Source organism: Erpetoichthys calabaricus, chromosome 10, assembly GCF_900747795.2.
Source record: "Erpetoichthys calabaricus chromosome 10, fErpCal1.3, whole genome shotgun sequence".
In the NCBI taxonomy this organism is placed as follows: domain Eukaryota; kingdom Metazoa; phylum Chordata; class Cladistia; order Polypteriformes; family Polypteridae; genus Erpetoichthys; species Erpetoichthys calabaricus.
This window is the reverse complement of record NC_041403.2, coordinates 83,759,424-83,778,593: the sequence shown is the minus strand read 5'-3', so window position 1 is coordinate 83,778,593 and position 19,170 is coordinate 83,759,424. Positions and strand designations below refer to the sequence as shown.

The following is a 19,170-nucleotide window of genomic DNA, read 5'->3' as shown; positions in this document are numbered from 1 at the left end:
TTGTATTGAATACATTGTGTTGACATTTAGTGAGTATTAAAAAAAATATGAACAAAATGGAATCAAAAATAAACTATGCACATTTTGCTGTTCATTTCATTTTTACTCTACTGTTATTACTGCATTTTAATGCTTATGTTGCAAGTGTTTAAAAAAAAATTATAAAATAATTTATAATAAATTTATAAAAAAATGTTTAAACAATTGCAAATTACCAATATTCACAATCACATAATAAGAAAACTTGCATACATTCCAATTGTCCCTTGTGATACTTACAGGTAGTCAGTACTAGTGATAAACAAACATCGCAGATTTCACTGTGAATGTGTTTGTGATATTAGGCGAACTCAGTGGAATGCATTAATGCCAATGGGGAAAGAGGAACTGAACTAGTTCTGAGTGGATTATAATAGTGCAGTGGTATTTTAAGTGTCCCTGGGGGCAAGGGAAAGTCTGTCAACTATGCTGGACCAATTATTGTGGCCAAATACGGTATGTAATCTGTGCTGAGACAGCAGTGCTAAGCACTGGCCCACCATGCCACAGACAAGAACACACATAGACATAACAAATACCACAAACAAAATGGCCACAAACTAGCATTAAGTAAATAAAATTTAGATCATTGCGTTCATAGAGTTCCATTCTTGGGGCACAAATTTGCTGTTTAACAAAGCAGCAGATTGGAACTGGCTGATTCCATTGTTTGAAGTTGCGGCTCTGGGTGCAGCGGGAACATCTTTTGTTCCCATGTGTCTGTGCAGATGCTTTGCAGTTTCATTTTCCAACAAAAAGAAAAAACACCTTATGAATTATAATTTTAGTCTTTTTTATTTTATAGCATGTCCTTTGTTTTTTGAATAGGGAAAGAAGGTGGGCTCCTTTCAGGCTTGTTTTTGGAATCACAGCTACACACATGGCTTACTTGCATAAATAATTACGCATGCAGTGCTCTTCTACCAGGGCACACGGATCAGAGTTACGTATTTAGTGCAGTAAACAATATTTGCATTACAGTCAGCTAATGTGCCCCTCAAATGACAATACTTATAAAAGATTTTTGTTAAAAAAATTTTAAATGCATATAGGATGGAAATCTGGCAGTGTTCCTCAACCTTTGTGGCATTGGGATCCATTTTTACGTTTTTATTTTCATTGATGACCGACATACAGCAAACACACCCTAAAAGGTTAGGGAATGTGAAATGACTATAAGTGGAAGTGCAAGGTTTCCCCTTTGTGAAATGGGTGCAGTTAGTTACCTCCCAGCAGCATCAAAAGCTTTGGTAGTCAGGGGTTAGTGGATTCAGTGCATTTCAGCACCTAAAACAGCATTGGTTTTTCCCTTGTGTGCTTCTGACCCAGTGATGGCCAAATAGGCAATGAACCAATCACAGTATATATCGAATATTGAGTACTGCTATTGTCAAGCTCATTTTCACATTTTTTATTTCAAAAATCTAAATATCAGTGTAAGTAATTGCTTGCCCACGATTTCTAAAAATTTCATTGTGTATGTCTGGCAGTACAGTGGGCATGCAAAGTCCTGCATATGGCTGCTACAGCTTTGTGATGACACACTGGCCTTGCAAAGCATCATGGAACACTTTTTGGGGGGAGATAAATAAATATATGTTTGCCTCAGCCAGCTGCAAGGCAAATTTCTAGGAAAACATTCAGCGAACATGGTCACCGGCAAACACAACATATTTGCTGTAAAAAATGTTTTGACGAGCTTCACTGATCAACATTAGTTAGTACTTAATAGAAAGATGCATCACATTTATAATACAATGTCTGTATAAGACAATTAAAAATTATTTATTCTTACCTGCATTTTATATTGTTCAACAAGATCTTTATATTTTTTAGCTTCTTCTTTTTGTAGTTCAACTTCAGCTTCAGACTGAGCCACTTTTCCCTCTAAAGTTGCTAATGTTACCTGCAATTAATGATAAGAAAGACAAACATGAGATCCAAAAATAAAAAGTGGCAACAGAACTTATTATTTTACATCTTCAACAGTAATTCACAATAACCTTTCAAACTAACATTAGAAGGAAGCCAGCAAAGGTTCATTTTACATTCTTTACAAGAATATTTTCATCTGAAAAACCTTAAGGAAATATTCATCATTACTTTATTTTAAAAAAAGGCTCACTGAACTTTATGCTGTTTAGGTTTTTAAGGTCAGAAAACTGGAGAAAGAACAGAAATCATGCTATGTAACTAGACATGTGTTTTTTATCTAATAGTCAAAGTCTTTTGATGTGTGTAGTCCATAGCAGCCAGTGTGCTGTGGTCGCCTGAAGAAGTAACCCAAGCACAAAAGGAGCACGACGCCTGAACAAACTTAACAGGAAAGCCTGCTTCATCACAGGGTGAAACCCGGACACACTGGAAGCTGATAGGGAAAAGTGAATGGTGGCAAATATGGATGCCATTGTGAAAAATGCTCCCTTGGAGCACTTTTAGCCACAGTGTCATTGCAACACGGTGTGCTATGAAGTGCATCTAGGTATCTTTATTGCCCACTGCAATTCAGAGCTTCCACCTGATGTACCCATTAAGTTTATTTACTTACTTATTTGATCGACTGATTGATCAATCGGCTGTATTATTTGTCCCGGAAGTCTGTATTCTTGTTTATGTTTTTGCTGCTGTATGCATTTGAACATCCCCATGGAATTAATGAAGTTTTATCTAATGTAATCTAAGTAGTATAGCTGGCAATAACAGAACATTTAAATTTTTCTTTGAACAAAACTTTTAGCAAAGTTGTGCTTTAGTCAATATTGAAGTACTCTATGGCATACCTTAAGTCTTGAATTTTCAACATTAAGTTTTGTATTTTCTGATTTAAGAACTGACATTTTCTGTAACATTTCTTCATCTGAAGTTCTGGCACCATCACTTGCTTTCTGCAGCTGTTGATTCAAGTCTGCAAACTGGCTTTAACAATAAAAGGAAATAAATGTACATTTGTAACAAGATAGTAGACCATTTTAAGCATGTACATGAGCTATAAAGCTAAAAAGGCTTTGTGAAGCATTACACTGCTCATTACAGTAAAAGCTGGTAAAAAAAAGTAGCATAGTTTTCCTAATACCCCTCTTTTATGTGAGACTTAAAAGGCATTGTACTGTAAATGTGGAAAAAATATTTAATTTCTTTACTGTGATGACCTTTTGTTGCTTTTAGGTTAAAATATTTATTATATTAAAATACTTTTTTTCTAATAAATAAAAACAGCATGTATCTATTTATTTATCTAAACATAAAATATTCCATTTTCCAGTAAAAGCATGGATGCGTAAACCTGGAACTATATCTAGATGGGAGCCCAGTCAATTAACATGTGCACTCAAGATACCCAGGTACAATCACCCCTTGGTAGGCTAATCTAGAAATGCAAATTAACCTGCTTATAAAACACTGCAGAACATTAGAATAAATGTAACTATTAATAAAAAATATTGACAAGAATGATTTTTGTCGGGCGGCATGGTGGCACAGTGGGTAGCGGTGCTGCCTCGCAGTTAGGAGACCCGGGTTCGCTTCCCAGGTCCTCCCTGCGTGGAGTTTGCATGTTCTCCCTGTGTCTGCGTGGGTTTCCTCCGGGTACTCCAGTTTCCTCCCACAGTCCAAAGACATGCAGGTTAGGTGCATTGGTGATCCCAAATTGTGCCTGGTGTGTGTGCACGTCCTGTGATGGGCTGGCGCCCTGCCCAGGCTTTGTTTCCTGCCTTGCACCCTGTGTTGGCTGGGATTGGCTCCAGCAGACCCCCGTGACCCTGTAGTTGGGATATAGCGGGTTGGATAATGGACGGATGGATGATTTTTGTCTTTAAAACAAGTGTTTGTTTTATATGGCCTCTCTTAGATTACAAAACTGAAGCAATTCTTTTAAGTACACTGGTACATGATTTTTCCCCAGATAGGCTTAGGATGAATTCTCCCAAGCTTCTTGCAGAATTTGCCAGAATTCTTTTTTGGCAGGTTTTCCTTTCCCTGTCCAAGTGATCCCATACAGCTTTATTGATTGTGATGTCAGTTATCTGAGGTGACCAATAAGTGATGCATTTGTAGACTTTTACTCTGCATGAAGTCTTAAAAATAAAGGTGCAGATTGGTTCTTCACAGCGATGCCACTGGGGAACCATTTGTAGCTCCCAAAAAGACCCATCCACATGGAAGGTCCTGAAAGAACCTTTATTTATTCACATTCGTAACAGGCTTCATACAGTAAATAACCATGAATGGATGACAACATGGTTGTGTAATACCAATAAGTGATGATTTTAAAAAGACTCTTGCCGCATACGGTAACATAGACTAAAGTACAGGTTTTCTTAATCTATTAGTGTCCTGCTAGGTAACCTACTATACATTAAAGATTTTGTTATTAGGAAGTTTTTCTAAGAACAGTCTTCATATGCAAAGAGATCTTCCCGGAATGAAATGGTGCTTTGTCAACCAATTGTTCTACGAGTAACCACACAATCCAATAAAGAACCAAATAGTGCCATTAATGTACCATTATTTTATGAATCTATGTCTTAATTTTGTTCTCAGTGTTTTTTGGGATGTCATCTGCTGAAAGATTATGTTTTTACCAAGATCACATTTTCCTCTTGGTACAGTAAAATGAATGACAATCGGTTCATATTTCTCAGCTATCAATTTATTTAATTTTGACTAGATCCCTTACACAGGATTGCTTATCATGTGAATTGTGAAACAGCTGTGGAGTTTTGTTTGACATTTTTTAAAATCTAGATGACCGTTTTCTTTTTGACGTAAGACATATAACAGACACTGGCTTTACCCTTAATCTCAATAACTTCTCCGTTAAAATGCAAAATAAACCTGACTGATACCAAGTACGGTACATCCAGTCAATTTTTTTTGTTATACTGGGGCCAGAACATCAGCAATTTTTCATTTAAATGATAATTAACAAATCTTGTTGACATGCTAAATACAAATGTACATTTGTACATGAGAGTATCCCTGCCTTACAACACTGGCTGCAATCCATCATAGGACAGGACATAGTCATCACCATGTTCAGACAAGGACATGACAGTTTACTACAGTCAGTCCCGCATATTGTTGCCATTCTATAAGAATGGCTTCTAGGCTGCATACAACTGACATTACAGTACTGAATGGAAATCTGAGAACTGTCTACTAATAAATAAGCAATTATTAATTATGTGTGTAATACAGTATCTGTGACAAAAAACACAGTTTAATTTATTAAAAATAACATAAATCAACTCTGTCTAGACATTTTTTCGTTTTGTTTCCTCTCCCACCTCAGGAAATTTCTTTTTACTCTACTTACTATTCTAGAGTTCCAATTTTGCCTTCTAGTTGGAATTTTTCCGCTGCTGTTTGTGCGTGATTGCTTTTCCATTTGTTAGCCGCTGACAGTGCTTCACTAAGCAAAACATCCTTCATATAAAAACAAGAGACTGTTTAGAGTGGTTTATGGAGATCTCCAAGAAAATCAAGCAATATTAATTTTAGTATTTTTAAATCAGATAAATACATTCTAAGTTATTATGGTATCAAGGCAGCATATATTGTCTAATTTTACATTGTATGTATTGTTTTAATGTCTGCAAAGGAGCACTATATTAAAAATGCAGTGATTATGAAATTACATGCCAAGTACCAAATAATATTTTCAACTTTTCAAAACCTTTTCATATCATTTAACAAAAGTTCAACTATTATAGATTATAAATTATAAACGTAATTGATTATCTTAGCACTACCCTCATCATTGCATAAATACATTATGCTCATTATGAACTTTATTTGAAATCCATAAAACAAAATTCCCCCAGCAACTCATTGCATCTGAAAAAAAAATGAGAGATGCTATATTATGCTCGTTTGTATATTTCCATCTATTTTTAATTTCAAATTGTGATTACTGGGGGAAAACTGCACAAAAACACAAAATTTTTCCATTATGCTTTTAGTTACTCCCAAGGTCAGGTTAGGTCAGGGAGCATGCACTGGTACAGTGCGGTGCTGCACCCATCACACAATGAAACAGCTAGAGATTCTGGTTGGCAAATGCCCCGGCAGACATGTGGTCCATTCTCACTCTCCGGAAATGACCATCTATCTGCCACAGCCAGGTGTTACGTGGGTGTCCTCTTGGCCTGGTCCAGCCGCTTAGGTCCTCAGCAATGAGTATGCTCAGAGCCAGAACAGCCTCAGGGAATCTCGCCAAAAGGCTGTAGTGCCATGACTGATGCTCTCTCACAATGTAGGCAATGTGTCCCATTCAGGACTCTGCAAGCAACCACTCGTTCGACACAAAATCAAACCAGTAGTACCCAAGGATTCTCTGAAGAGTATAGAACCAAAGGAGTCTAGTCTTCGACTCAGGTCACTGGATAACATCCATGTCTCACAAACATAGCAAAACAGGAAGCACCAGGACTCTAAAGATTTGGACCTTTGTTCTTTTGCAAACACTCAAACTCCTCACTCAGTCTCAAGAACCCCGATCAGAACCTCCATTGACTCCACAAAGATCATAGCATCGTCAGCAAAGTCAAGATGAGTAAATCTTTCTTCACCAACAGATGACCCATGGCCACCAGACCCTATGCCTCTGCCAAACACCTAGTCCATGCACGGATTGAACAGGGTAGGAGCAAGAACACACCTCTGACGAACCCCAGAATCAACTGGGAAAAAATGCAGAGGTTCTGCCTCCACTCAGCACAGCACTCACAGTACCACTGTACAGGCTGGCCATGACATCCAGCAACTTCAGGGAGGATCCCATGAAGTCTCAGGATGTTTCACAAGGCAGCTCCATCAACTGAATTGAATGCTTTACGAAAAAAAAATAAATCGACAAGGGCTGCAAAGAAACTCTGTATATATTTGTGTTTGCACTCCATCCGAACCCTTAGTGCCAGGATGCAGTCGATGTTAAGACTTCTTAGGTGTAAAACCAGACTGCTCCGGACACTTGTAGGTGAGCAAGTGATCACAGATCCTATTGAGGATGACCCTAGCAAGGACCTTACCTGGCACTAAGAAAAGTGTTATCCCCACTACCACAATCTAGGCTTTCACCCTTCCCTTTCTAGATAGGGACGACAAGTCACGTTTTCCAGTTAGTTGGGATGATGCCCTTCTCCCAGATGGAAGCAAAGATTGCTTGCAATGCCAGGAGGACAACCTTGCCACCAACCTGGAGAAGTTCACTCCAGACACCACAGATCCTTGCAGCCTTCCCTACCATCAGCTGGTTCACCACCGGTGCAATCTCACCAGGTTGGGTGGTTGTGTGGTTGATAGGTTATTGAAGGATCAGCCACAAGAGCCGTGGATCCAGAGATGTCCAATGTCCTACCCAGTGGATCATCTTTAAACAGCTGATCAAAGTAGCCAACCCAGCTGGGGTAACAACTGCAGGGTCATCCGTAAGAACCGTTACATCGCCTGCCGCGACTTGATTCCCCAAAGAACAGATTCAGATGTGCAGAATGCTTTTCCTCTGTAGCCAGGACGTGGGTCACCAGACCACAAATGGTGTGTCACTTGCTGACTTATATCTCTAACAATCTGCCCTCAGAGCCTTCGCAGCCATCCTTCTCAGTTAACGGTACAAACCAGAGTTACCATCAAGCCATGTGTTGCGACTCCTCTTGATGATATCCAGGGTGCCCTGCAAGATGAAATACCTCATTCTGGGAACATGAGCAACACCAGCAAAATCTTAACCTACAGGGTCTTGTCACGGGTGGTCTTCCACATCACATTAGGTTTGGCAGTTGCACCCAAGTCTGCAAGTTCCTCACACAAACTGCATGCAAACTCATTAGAAACAGTCTGATCTTGGAGTCCGGCCAGGTCCAGCCTCTATTTCCTAGTAGGTGGGAGCCTACTGCACTTAAGCTGGATCTTCAGAGTAGCAACAAGACGACTGTGGTCAGAATTCACAAACTGGGCACTTCTGTGGACCATGCAGTTTTGTAGAAGCCTCCAGCGTCTGCCCACAAGGATGTGGTCAATCTCCTTCACAGCATTACCAGTATTGGAGTACCAAGTCCAACAATGCGGGCAACCCCATCATAATATGAGCAGCCTTCCTATGGGTGGCTGCAGCAGAGCTACTCCAGCAGAGAACAGAAAGGAGTCTTGTCTGCCATTTGAGCTACATGAAATTTTTATGATGGCTAGAGTTCCAATCCTGCCACCAACCCCCAAGTTTTCCCTGGAAGTTGGAGGACGGTTTTCAGGGCCATATGCAGTCTGACGTTATACCCAAGACTCCAAAGTGACTGCAGTAAACTATATAAAACAGTAAATGTTACTGATTTATACAATTATAAGTTTTAAAGATTTAATTCACCCAAATTTCAAAATTTTACAATTACCTCAAAAAATCCAGTAGGAAAGGAAAATTGCAATTTGATGTCAAATTATTCTGATTATGAACCTCTAGTGATTTATAACACTAAATGGTCTGTTGTGGGACACTCTTAAAAGAATAACGAAATATTCAGACAGCGAACTTCAAAGTCAAGTCTTTCAGCTATGTAAATCCATGAGAATTTGTGCAGGTTAATACACTAATGACAATACACTAATATAAAGACAATTTAAAAATACAACTGAAAAAAAAAAAAAAAAAAAAAGTATAGTTTCTGTTCATGATTCATCATGATGCCAAGTCCTTCCTCTACCAAACCGCGTATCTGTAATTTAATCTTATCAGAGCAAATAAACTTAATTAATTATTGAAATTTTTATCTAAGTTTCTTATCTTTTGTATAACACTGCTGCCTTATAATTTCTATAGCGCCATTTGATTTCATATGGGGTCTCATACGGATTTCTTTTTAGGATCTGTATATTATCCCAAAGACAAAAATATATCATAGGAGGAACTAGCACTCTGTTTTGGCTCATTATATGTAAAAATGTGTCTATATATAGACTTGCATTTTTGAAAAAGCAGTAGCAGAAAATTAAGAGTTTAGAAAATGTGGCTGCTGAACTCATCATAATTCTGAAACGGAGAAAAAATACTTTCTTATGCTATGCATTTTCAGTTTAGCATTATGACATAGTGGTTAGCAGTGTTGCTTCAAGGATACAAAACCCTGGGTTCGATTCTCACACCCATTTGTCATTTGTGCGATGTCTGCATGAGATGTCTTTGGGAAACCCGGTTTCCCTCACACAACAGCACAGACGTGATGGTCCAAATTTGCCCTCTGCAAGTGAGAGTGAGAGGATGTGAATAAGCTCTGTGATGGATTAGTGTTCTGCCAAGGGCCGATTTGTGCCTGCATAGGCTCCACCCTACCACTACCCTGAATTTGATACAGCGAGCTTGTAATGTTTTGCATTTTCAACCCAACATACATTTTAATAAACATATGGGTGAAATGTACACTTCTGTTTCACAAAACTACAAATTAGACCATTGCATGTTCAGATAGGTGTATATACAATAGATTCAGAAAGCATTCAGAGCCCAGTACTTTCTGCCTGTCAATCTAACTTCAATGACCCATAATGACAAAGAGAAAATATGTTTTCAGAAAAGTCTGCAGATCTCTCATTTATAAGTATTCAGACCCTTTGCTGTTGCACTCCAAATTGTGGTCAGTTGTATCTTATTTGTTTTAATTATCCTGGAGCTGTGTCTACACCTTGATTGGAGTTCACCTGTGTCAAAGTGAATTGATTGGACATAGTTCAGAGAGGTACATACCTATGTATATAAAGTCCCACAATTTACACTGCATTTCAGAACAAAAGCCAAGCCAAGAATTCCAAGAAACTCTACTGAATACCAAAATTATCTAATCTAATCTAAAATAAAATTGTGATGAAGCCTTGAGTTAGGTTAAACCGGGTAACTGGTCAAGAAGGGCCTTGGTCAAGGAGGTGCAGTCCTCTGCTGAGATGGACAGCTTGTTGGGAGGAGCACTTTATCAATCAGGCAATTATGGTACAGTGACTAGAAGGATGCCACTATCAAGTAAAAGGCATATGACAGTTTAAAAGTGTCCGACAACATGAGGAAAAAGATTGCCTGGTCTGGTAAGACAAAAATTGAAGTCTTTGGGCAGAACTCCAAGCATTATGTCGGGTGAAGACCAGGCACTGCTCATCATCTGCCTAATAACATCCCTGATGATGACAGCATCATGTTATGGGGTGCTTTCCTACAGAAGAGACATGGAGACTGGTAAGAATGGAGCCAATTACAGAGAGGCTTTTATAAAAAAAAAAAAACAAAAAAAAAACACCTGCTCCAGAGTGCACAAGACTTGGTTGACTGTTCACCATTAAATGACCCGAAACAAAGAGCCAAAGCAATGCAGAAATGGCTTCAGGGCAATCCTCTGACTGTTCTTGAGCAACCTAGCCAAAGAACAGACTGAAAAAACCCCACAGAACATTTGTGGAAAAACATGAACATGACAGTTTACACTGTGGTGGGTTGGCACCCTGACCGGGATTGTTTCCCTGCCTTGTGCCCTGTGTTGGCTGGGATTGGCTCCAGCAGACCCCCGTGACCCTGTGTTTGGATTCAGCGGGTTGGAACATGGATGGATGGATGGATGGATGACAGTTTACAGATGCTACCCATCTAATCTAAAGGCGCTCAAAAGGATCTGCCAGGAAGAATGGGATAAAGTGTTCACATCAGGTGTGCAAAGCTTGACTAGACTTACCAAGAAGACTTGAAGATGTAATTGGTGTAAAAGGGACTTTTACAAAGTCCTGAGTTAAAGGGTCTGAATAATTCTATATGAATGAGAGATTTCAGCTTTTGATTTTAAATAAAATTTGCAAACCTTTCTCACTTTCTCATTATGAGTTATTGACTGTAGACCGGTGGGCAAAATGCCAAAGATTACAATTAAATCTACAACACAATAAAGTGTGCAGAAAGTCAGGGGGTCTGAATACTTCATGAATTCACTGTACATACTTTATACCTGCTTAACCTATTACAGAAGCCAAAAATCATCAAACACCCTACCACAAGCACTTTTGGAGATGTGTTAAGAAAACTGGTACTCAGTGGAAAAAATTATATATTATGACACAAAAAATCGAGGTGTCAACTTAGGAACGAGGTGCAAGTCATTTACAGTGAAGTGGGTAGTTGGGAATGGGGGGGGGGGGGGGAGAGAGAGAGAGAGAGAGAGAGGGAAAAAAAACAGATTTCCAAATCATTTATCACAAACATGTGATCAGTCTTCCTATTTAGCAAGAGTGTTTTACATGGTCATTTACAGTTCAGATGAAGAAACAGAATTACTAACATCACTTTGTGGGCCCTTACATCTACAGCCATCTCAGGGGAACAAAGCGTTCATTAGTAAGAAAAACCATTTAAAGTCTGACTACTAACCTTCATAATAATATTTTAATTTTCTTTGTTGTCAGTGTAAATGACATTTCCCGATTTTTCTTACGCAAAAAGTCTTCTGTTGGCTTAGTGTTTAAGCTGATTATGTTCTTGAGCAAAAAACGTTTTAAACAACAGTAGCATAATGTTATTAAGCCACTATTTCTATTATACCACTTCTTTACATGACAATGATAAAGAATGTGTTAAAAGTATGGCTGAGTGGACTAACTCTGTATTTTTGCACTTCTGTGGTACGTTCATCATACATTAGGGATGGGAAGCTATTTAATATACCCAGGCTGCCCTAAGGTGGCTTTGGAGGAAATATTCAAATTATTTAGTTCCTACAAATATCATGAGAGTATTTGTCTTCATCCAGCTGATTTAATCTCCTAATCAGTATACTTAACTAAGTACAAAAGCTGCCTTTACATAAAAAACAAGCATCTACCTCGTCATAATCAAATATTTCCTTGTTTACTTACAGTATATTAGCAATGAGTTTCATTGAACACTTGAAACTGCCACGCCTTCTATGGGCTCATGGACGTTCGATGGAGCAACACCTGTAGCGTTCATGTGCTCCCAGGCTCAAAATGGCGTCAACTAGAGATTGAAAAAAAACTATAAAAAATTAAAGAAAAACACCACCACCTGCACTGTCATTTTTGGGTATGCATAAATTTGTGTGGTTGCTATGCTGCAGAATGGCTTGACTTTGAAGGTGCTATATATAAGGTACACTCATCTATTTGATTCGCAGCATCTAATTTAGCGCCATTTATTTTTATAATAGGTACTTTAGAGGTCCCAGTACAAAATATACAAAATAATTATCTGGACTGAACAATTAATTCTTCCAACCTATGGACAACTGTAAAATTAGAATTCTGGGTGATCTATTCATAAAGAATGATAGTCACGTAAAAGAATGCATGAAAACTTTGTTTTGCTTGTGACTCATACAGACAAATATATACGTTAATATTTAAAGCTGCTTTTCAGAAACTAAAATTAACAAGCATAGTGGAAGGATAACAAAAGCAGTTATACCCAAGACTGTCTATGCAGTTGTTTCCACTTATGATTTGTTTTCGGTTCATATCTTGATTAAATAACCATTTATTGCCAAAGAAAACAGCATACCTTTTCTTCAATTTGAATACGACATTTGTCCACAGCCAACTCAAGATACTCTGCTCTTTGTTTCTGTGCTTTTGTGGCTTTTTTAAGGGCTTCTTTCTCATCATGGGACTTTTCTTTCAAAATTGAAATCTGACTTCTTAGACTTTCAATCTCAAGTTTTTGTTCTGTAATTTTTCTTTCCATGCCCTAAAAAAATACAAGTTCCACTGTTTTAACTATAATGAGCTCAAGATGCTTTAAGAAAAAAAGAAATATGTAGCATAAGGATCCATATGTTCGCACACTAATAATACTATTGGTTTTAACAGATTTTTCTCAGTTATCTAAAGCTTACTGTGTGCCACTGTTATCAGTATGAATTTACATATTATTTCCTGTTATTTTTCCAATTTCATATTATTAAAACTTTGCCTAGATCAGTCTGAATCTATCCATATAAATGTATCCATTTCCTAAACTTGCTTATTCAGAGTAGGGTTAGGAGAAGTGGGATCCCATCCCAGCAAATATCAGGCGCAATGCAGAAACAGTTCCTGGATGGACACACACACCCCACCAATCCACCTAACCTGCATGTCTTTGGACGGTGGAAGGAAACGCACATGAACACACGGAGAACATAAGGGGAGAACATCCAGGGGGTACCTGGGACATTAAAACTAGTCCCTTAGCGAAGCAGCAGCACTATCATTGTGCCACCCCAATCTGATTACCAAGTGTGTATCACTGAACAATAAAATTTAAGTTAAAAAGGTTAAAAAGGGGAAAAAAAAGTATGCTTTGAAATCTGTTGAAGCATATTAGGTACTTATATAGGGCAATCTTTGGACAAAAGTATGGCATTACAGAACCACTATTCTGTGCTGGAGGTTGCTGTATTTGCACAGCAAGGATTATATTTGCATTCTTTTCATGAATTATAATCAATTTAATTTGCTTACCGGAGTCAGCAAAGGGAGAATCATTTCTCATTTATGTTTGCCTCATCTAGTTATGACCCTCTTCTGTCAACATGTACGAAAATCAGTACCTCCAGTATGCCACAGTGAAGATATGGGCTACATAAGTCCACTGTGACAAGAGGACTTTAGTTGAGGACACAATGATTGGCTAGCTTTCGACACTGATAACAGAATATGCAGTCACTATGGAGAAAATCATAATGGAGAACCAAAGAAGCAGGATATAACACATAAAACAATATATGGTTTAGCTATGAGTCAGTTGAATCCATTCTTCAAGAACAACTAAGTATTAGCTAGGTCTGTCCGTGCTAAAAGCCCACAATATGGACTTCTGAAATGAAGCATCATTGGATCCAAAGTTCAAAGGAAAGCTTAATTTATTGAATTGATACTTGAAGAAATTTAGTAAGCTTTTTATAACTGGGGATGAAACTTGAATAAATCACTATAACCCAAATATGTCTAAATGACAACTGAACCAACAGCAGCATGGGATTCTGCAACAGCAAAGAAATACAAAGTTAGTACCAGCAAGATCATGTGCTCCATTTGTTATGAAGCTGATGGTGGAGTAATTATTGATTGTAAGTCTTAAAAGACCCACATGATGTACTGTAAATGGTCAATATAATGCAGATTTTCTTTGGTATTTGAGGCAGTCACTAAGTGAACAGCAGTAAAACTGTTACACATCCCCATAGTGCTTCATGACAAAGGCTCCAGTCACGAATGACTTACAAAGCTGCTATGTGAACCAGTGGATTCAAAACCTACAACCCATTTTCAACACCCATCACCATGCAACTGCCACTGGTTCTCTCATCTGAAGAGCCACCACTTTGAGATGTGTTATGGCAAAAATGAAAGTGTCAAGTAAACTATACAAGAACAGATGCACAAGAAGGACAGAAAGCTTTATCTAACTGGTACAGAAAAGCTCTGTGAACATTACACCAATGTATTAGTATCCACTGGGATTAAATTGAAACATTAAACCTTTCTTGCTCTTCTGCGGTTTCATGGAGTTGTGTCAGACTCACAACTATGGTGTTTCTCAATTGCCATTCAGGCAGGAAAATAGGTCAGCCTGTTAGAAGGCAGCAGCAATGCAGTGTTGCAGTTAGTAGCACGGTTCTCTCATCACACTTACACTCTAGCCCAATTTGTATCTGTAGTACAGCAGATCTTAATCATGTTTCATGTGTCTTTTCTCCCACAGTTGAACAACAAGCTATAATGTTAATTTCAGTTGTTATCTGGGATATGTGTGTGTATCTTGTGATAGATGTCTCATAAAAAATTGTTTAACAGTAGAGACTATACAGCAAACATTAAGAATGAACATCATGATATCTAGGATTTTAGTAGCCTCCAACTGGCTTTCATTGTCTACCAATGCAAATGAACTTAAGTTTTAAAAATAGCTGAACAAAAAAAATTATACTATTAAGCTTTCACTCTATATCTATGCAAGCCTAGTTAAAACAAATACAGAATCAGTAAGTCATTGCAGTATGTGCTTAGAATCTGAATAGCAAACAGCACAAAACATGGTTAAATGAATCACAGAGACAATAACACAAACATTCTGTGCAGGAAACAGACTACCTTGTCTTAAAATAAATAAATGTTGCCTACTACCTGCTTTATTGCACAAGAATTGTACAACTGGGAACCCATGGCATTAATTGTATGGCCACAATTTCCAACTGTTGGTTACTAGTCAAACTGGGAGACAGATCTACTTGCCCATGTAGCATTACAAATACAAATGTGAAGGAAAAACAGATTCCCAAAATGCATCTGACCTAAGACACAACAATGTACCGAATGTCAAAGTTTCTTCATTAAAAGACTAACAATGGTAGTTTTTGCAAAGTAATCTACTTACCCGTAATTGCACGGTTATCCTGTTATTTTCAGATTCCTTGATGCGAAGCTGCCCTTGTAAGTGAGCTCGAGTTTCTTCTACTGACTTAAAAAGTTTACTAGCTATGTCAACATCATCCTGTAAGAAAGGATTTTTAAAATATACTTCTCAAAAAAATTTAAGGAACACTTTGAAAACACATCAGATCTCAATGGGGAAAAAAAATCATGCTGGATATCTATATTGATATGGACTGGGTAATGTGTTAGAAAGGAAAGGATGCCACGTCATTTAATGGAAATGAAAATGATTCACCTACAGGGGGCTGAATTCAAAGAAACCCCGAAAAAAATGACGCTGCAGGCTAGTCCATTTTGCCAAAATTCAGCAACTCCAAATCTCCAAATCATGCTCAGTATTTTGTATGGCCACCCGTGTGCTTGTATGCAAGCCTGACAATATTGGTGCATGCTCCTAATGAGACTATGGATGGTGTCCTGGGTGGGGGTATCTCTTCCCAGATCTGAACCACAGCATCACTGAGCTCCTGGACAGTCTGAGGTGCAACCTTGCGGATGGACCAAAACATAAAGTCCCAGAAGTGTTCTATTGGATTTAGGTCAGGCAAGCGTGGGGGCCAGTCAATGGTATCAATTCCTTCATCCTCCAGGAACTGCCTGCATACTCTTACCACATGAGGCCGGGCATTGTCGTGCACCAGGAGGAACCCATGACCCACTGCACCAGCATAGGGTCTGACAATGGGTCCAAGGATTTCATCCCGATACCTAATGGCAGTCAAGGTGCCATTGTCTAGCCTGTAAAGGTCTGTGCGTCCTTCCATGGATATGCCTCCAGACCATCACTGACTCATCACCAAACCAGTCATGCTGAACAACGTTACAGGCAGCATAATGTTCTCCTTGGCTTCTCCAGACCCTTTCACTTCTGTCACATGTGCTCAGGATGAACCTGCTCTCATCTGTGAAAAGCAAAGGGTGCCATTGGTGGACCTGCCAATTCTGGTATTCTATGGCAAATGCCAATCGAGCTCCATGGTGCCAGGCAGTGAGCAAAGGGCCCACCAGAGGACGTTGGGCCCTCAGGCCACCATCATGAAGTCTGTTTCTGATTGTTTGGTCACAGACATTCACACAAGTGGCCTGCTGGAGGTCATTTTGTAGGGCTCTGGCAGTGCTCATCCTGTTCCTCATTGCCCAAAGGAGCAAACACCGGTCCTGCTGATGGGTTAAGGACCTTCTACGGCTCTGTCCAGCTCTCCTAGAGTAACTGCCTGTCTCCTGGAATCTCCATGCCCTTGAGACTGTGCTTGGTTAAACAGCAAAACTTCTGGCAATGGCACATATTGATGTGCCATCCAGGAGAAGTTGGACTACCTGTGCAACCTCTGTAGGGTCCAAGTGTCACCTCATTGTACCAGTAGTGACACTGACCATAGCCAAATGCAAAACTAGTGAACAAACAATCAGAAAAGATAAGGAGGTAAAAATGTCCGTGGCCTCCACCTGTTGAACCATTCTTGTTTTAGGACTCGTCTCATTATTGACCCTTTAGTGCAACTGTTAGTAATTTCATTAAACACCACAGCAGCTGAAACTGATTAACAACCCCTTCTGCTACTTAACTGACCAGATCAATACCCCAGATGTTTCACTGACTTGATGCTATACTCTGATTAAAAAAATGTTCCATTAATTTTTTTGAGCCGTTTACATTTCTACATTTTACATCATGTGTTGGTGTTATAAAATTAAAACAAGAAGGTAAAATTGACATAAAGGATTTGATGGAGCAGATAAATCTTGTGGTAAGAACAGGTTAAGGGGTTTTGAATAATAATATGCATTAATGGGAAATGACAAATAGGGAGGTTGAAGATGATGATGTGGATGGACGTGATGGCTGATGACATAAAACAAAGTGTTTTCCATCTTAGACTTACATTACCAAGACTGTAAAACCTTATAAAAATGAAAGGAAGACAATTTGCCCACTGTAAAACTGGTTCATGAAGACTTACCTTATCCTTCTTCCTAAGTTCTGTCAACTCCTCAATAACAATTTGTTTTTCCTGCATTTTTCTTTTTAAAACCTGTAAAATATTTATAATAAAATACAAGAATTACTAGAATATTTCAGTCATGCCTGGTTATATTATCTAAATCAAACTGATCAAACTGTGTCAGAAATATACATTAAGTATTGTTTAGTCTTATTAATATATTGTAAGGAAGATGCACAAACCACAGAAAAAATAATCACATGGTGAACAAAACAGTACAAATACTAGGATAACTAAGTTCTGCTTGGATACTAATAATAAATGTTACAACATTTGCCCCCTGCTCGCTTCGCTCGCCAACCCCCAGGCCAGCGCTAAGAGCTAGCCACTTTGTGGTTCATCTGCTCGTGTATACAGATGTACAATTTAAACAGATTGTTATTTTCATGGGAATTGTTACATATGCATAATAGAACTAACTATTTTACATTACAGCGAGTAATTAACCATATTCAAAAATAGTAAAACATAATAAATTGAAAGAAAATTATGTTTCATGTTGTGTTAAGAGTTACTTGTTGCGTTATATGATTTCATTGGTTTGGATTTGCAATTAACAAGCAAATACTTCTTAAAACTTACACTTTTACTGTAAAACTTCAGTAAAAACAATTTTTTGCATTACATTTTCATCAGTATTGCATTGAATTTTGATTTTGTGTTTGGACTTGCATTGTGACAACATATAATTGCACGTGAGTGAATTGCGTTTCTTTCTCTCTAATAAATAAACCGACTTTTTCGAATGTTTGTCTCTGGTATTTGTTAATTGTCTTTGCAAAAGCTATTCTAACGGGAAACTGTTAGGGTTTTAATACAAAGGTCATATCAAGATTTTCTTTGGTGTCTAATGTTATCCGCGGGAGATGTACTACATAACCTTTCTTGGAAACATCCTTCTTTCAACAGTAATTCGGGTGGTAGAAGACCGGATGGGCGGACGATGTTAACAGTTGTAGATATTCTACTGGATATTGTAAACTGATGTTTTCATCTTCCGCATGATCACCACCAACTGTTTCAGCACAGTCTACTGATACACATTTAACCAATTTGCCGTGTAACTGACCAACAATTTTTGCGTTAATTCGTTTGACTTTGTTTCTCGGTGCTAGGATTGCCCGTGTACTCATTTCTTCTGTTGATAACCCTTCAGGATGAAATTCTTCAATAAGACTTGGACATAATAAGTCTTTTATTGGGAACTTAAAGTGAGGAAAATGTAAAAATTTATAAGAGCTGAGAGCGCAGGAACTGTGTCTGACAAAAGCATTCACATGAATGAGAGGTGAGAGGGCCATGCGCGTGGTCGAATATGGTTGACAGGAGGGCTTGACTTGAAAAAAAACCTCATGGCCAAAGTCTTGTCTCGCGGGACTTGAAATTATCTCTTTGAAAAACTCTCGTCTCAGGATTTCCTTTTATAATAGAGAGATAATCTGCCAAGTCTATTTTAATAGCTAGGAAAAAACTCAACTTACTCACTCACTATGTTTTTTGGAGTATTTAATTTTAATACCTCAGCTTAATCATTGCCTGTGGTAATTTTTTCAATATGAGTGGGGAGTGAGGACTGAAAGATGAATTCTAGTGCATCCTTTCTTACCAGCATAGGCTGCATCTTGTATGAGTTGACTGGAATACAAACATACAGTGTACAGGTACAGAGATACCACCACAT

At 38.4% G+C, this 19,170-nt stretch overlaps 1 protein-coding gene across 2 annotated transcripts in view; it reads right to left on the bottom strand.

Moving 5' to 3' along the window:
* Positions 1-19,170, bottom strand: part of LOC114659193 (protein BCAP-like) — a 64,316-nt gene that overhangs the window by 32,692 nt on the left and 12,454 nt on the right. For both annotated transcript variants that reach the window (XM_028811516.2, XM_028811518.2), the window contains exons 9-14: positions 17,448-17,519; positions 15,428-15,544; positions 12,572-12,757; positions 5,354-5,463; positions 2,820-2,955; positions 1,835-1,945 (exon numbers count right to left, since the gene is read on the bottom strand). In XM_028811516.2, the coding sequence (XP_028667349.1) occupies positions 1,835-1,945; positions 2,820-2,955; positions 5,354-5,463; positions 12,572-12,757; positions 15,428-15,544; positions 17,448-17,519 (732 nt within the window). The remainder of the gene's footprint in view (positions 1-1,834; positions 1,946-2,819; positions 2,956-5,353; positions 5,464-12,571; positions 12,758-15,427; positions 15,545-17,447; positions 17,520-19,170) is intronic.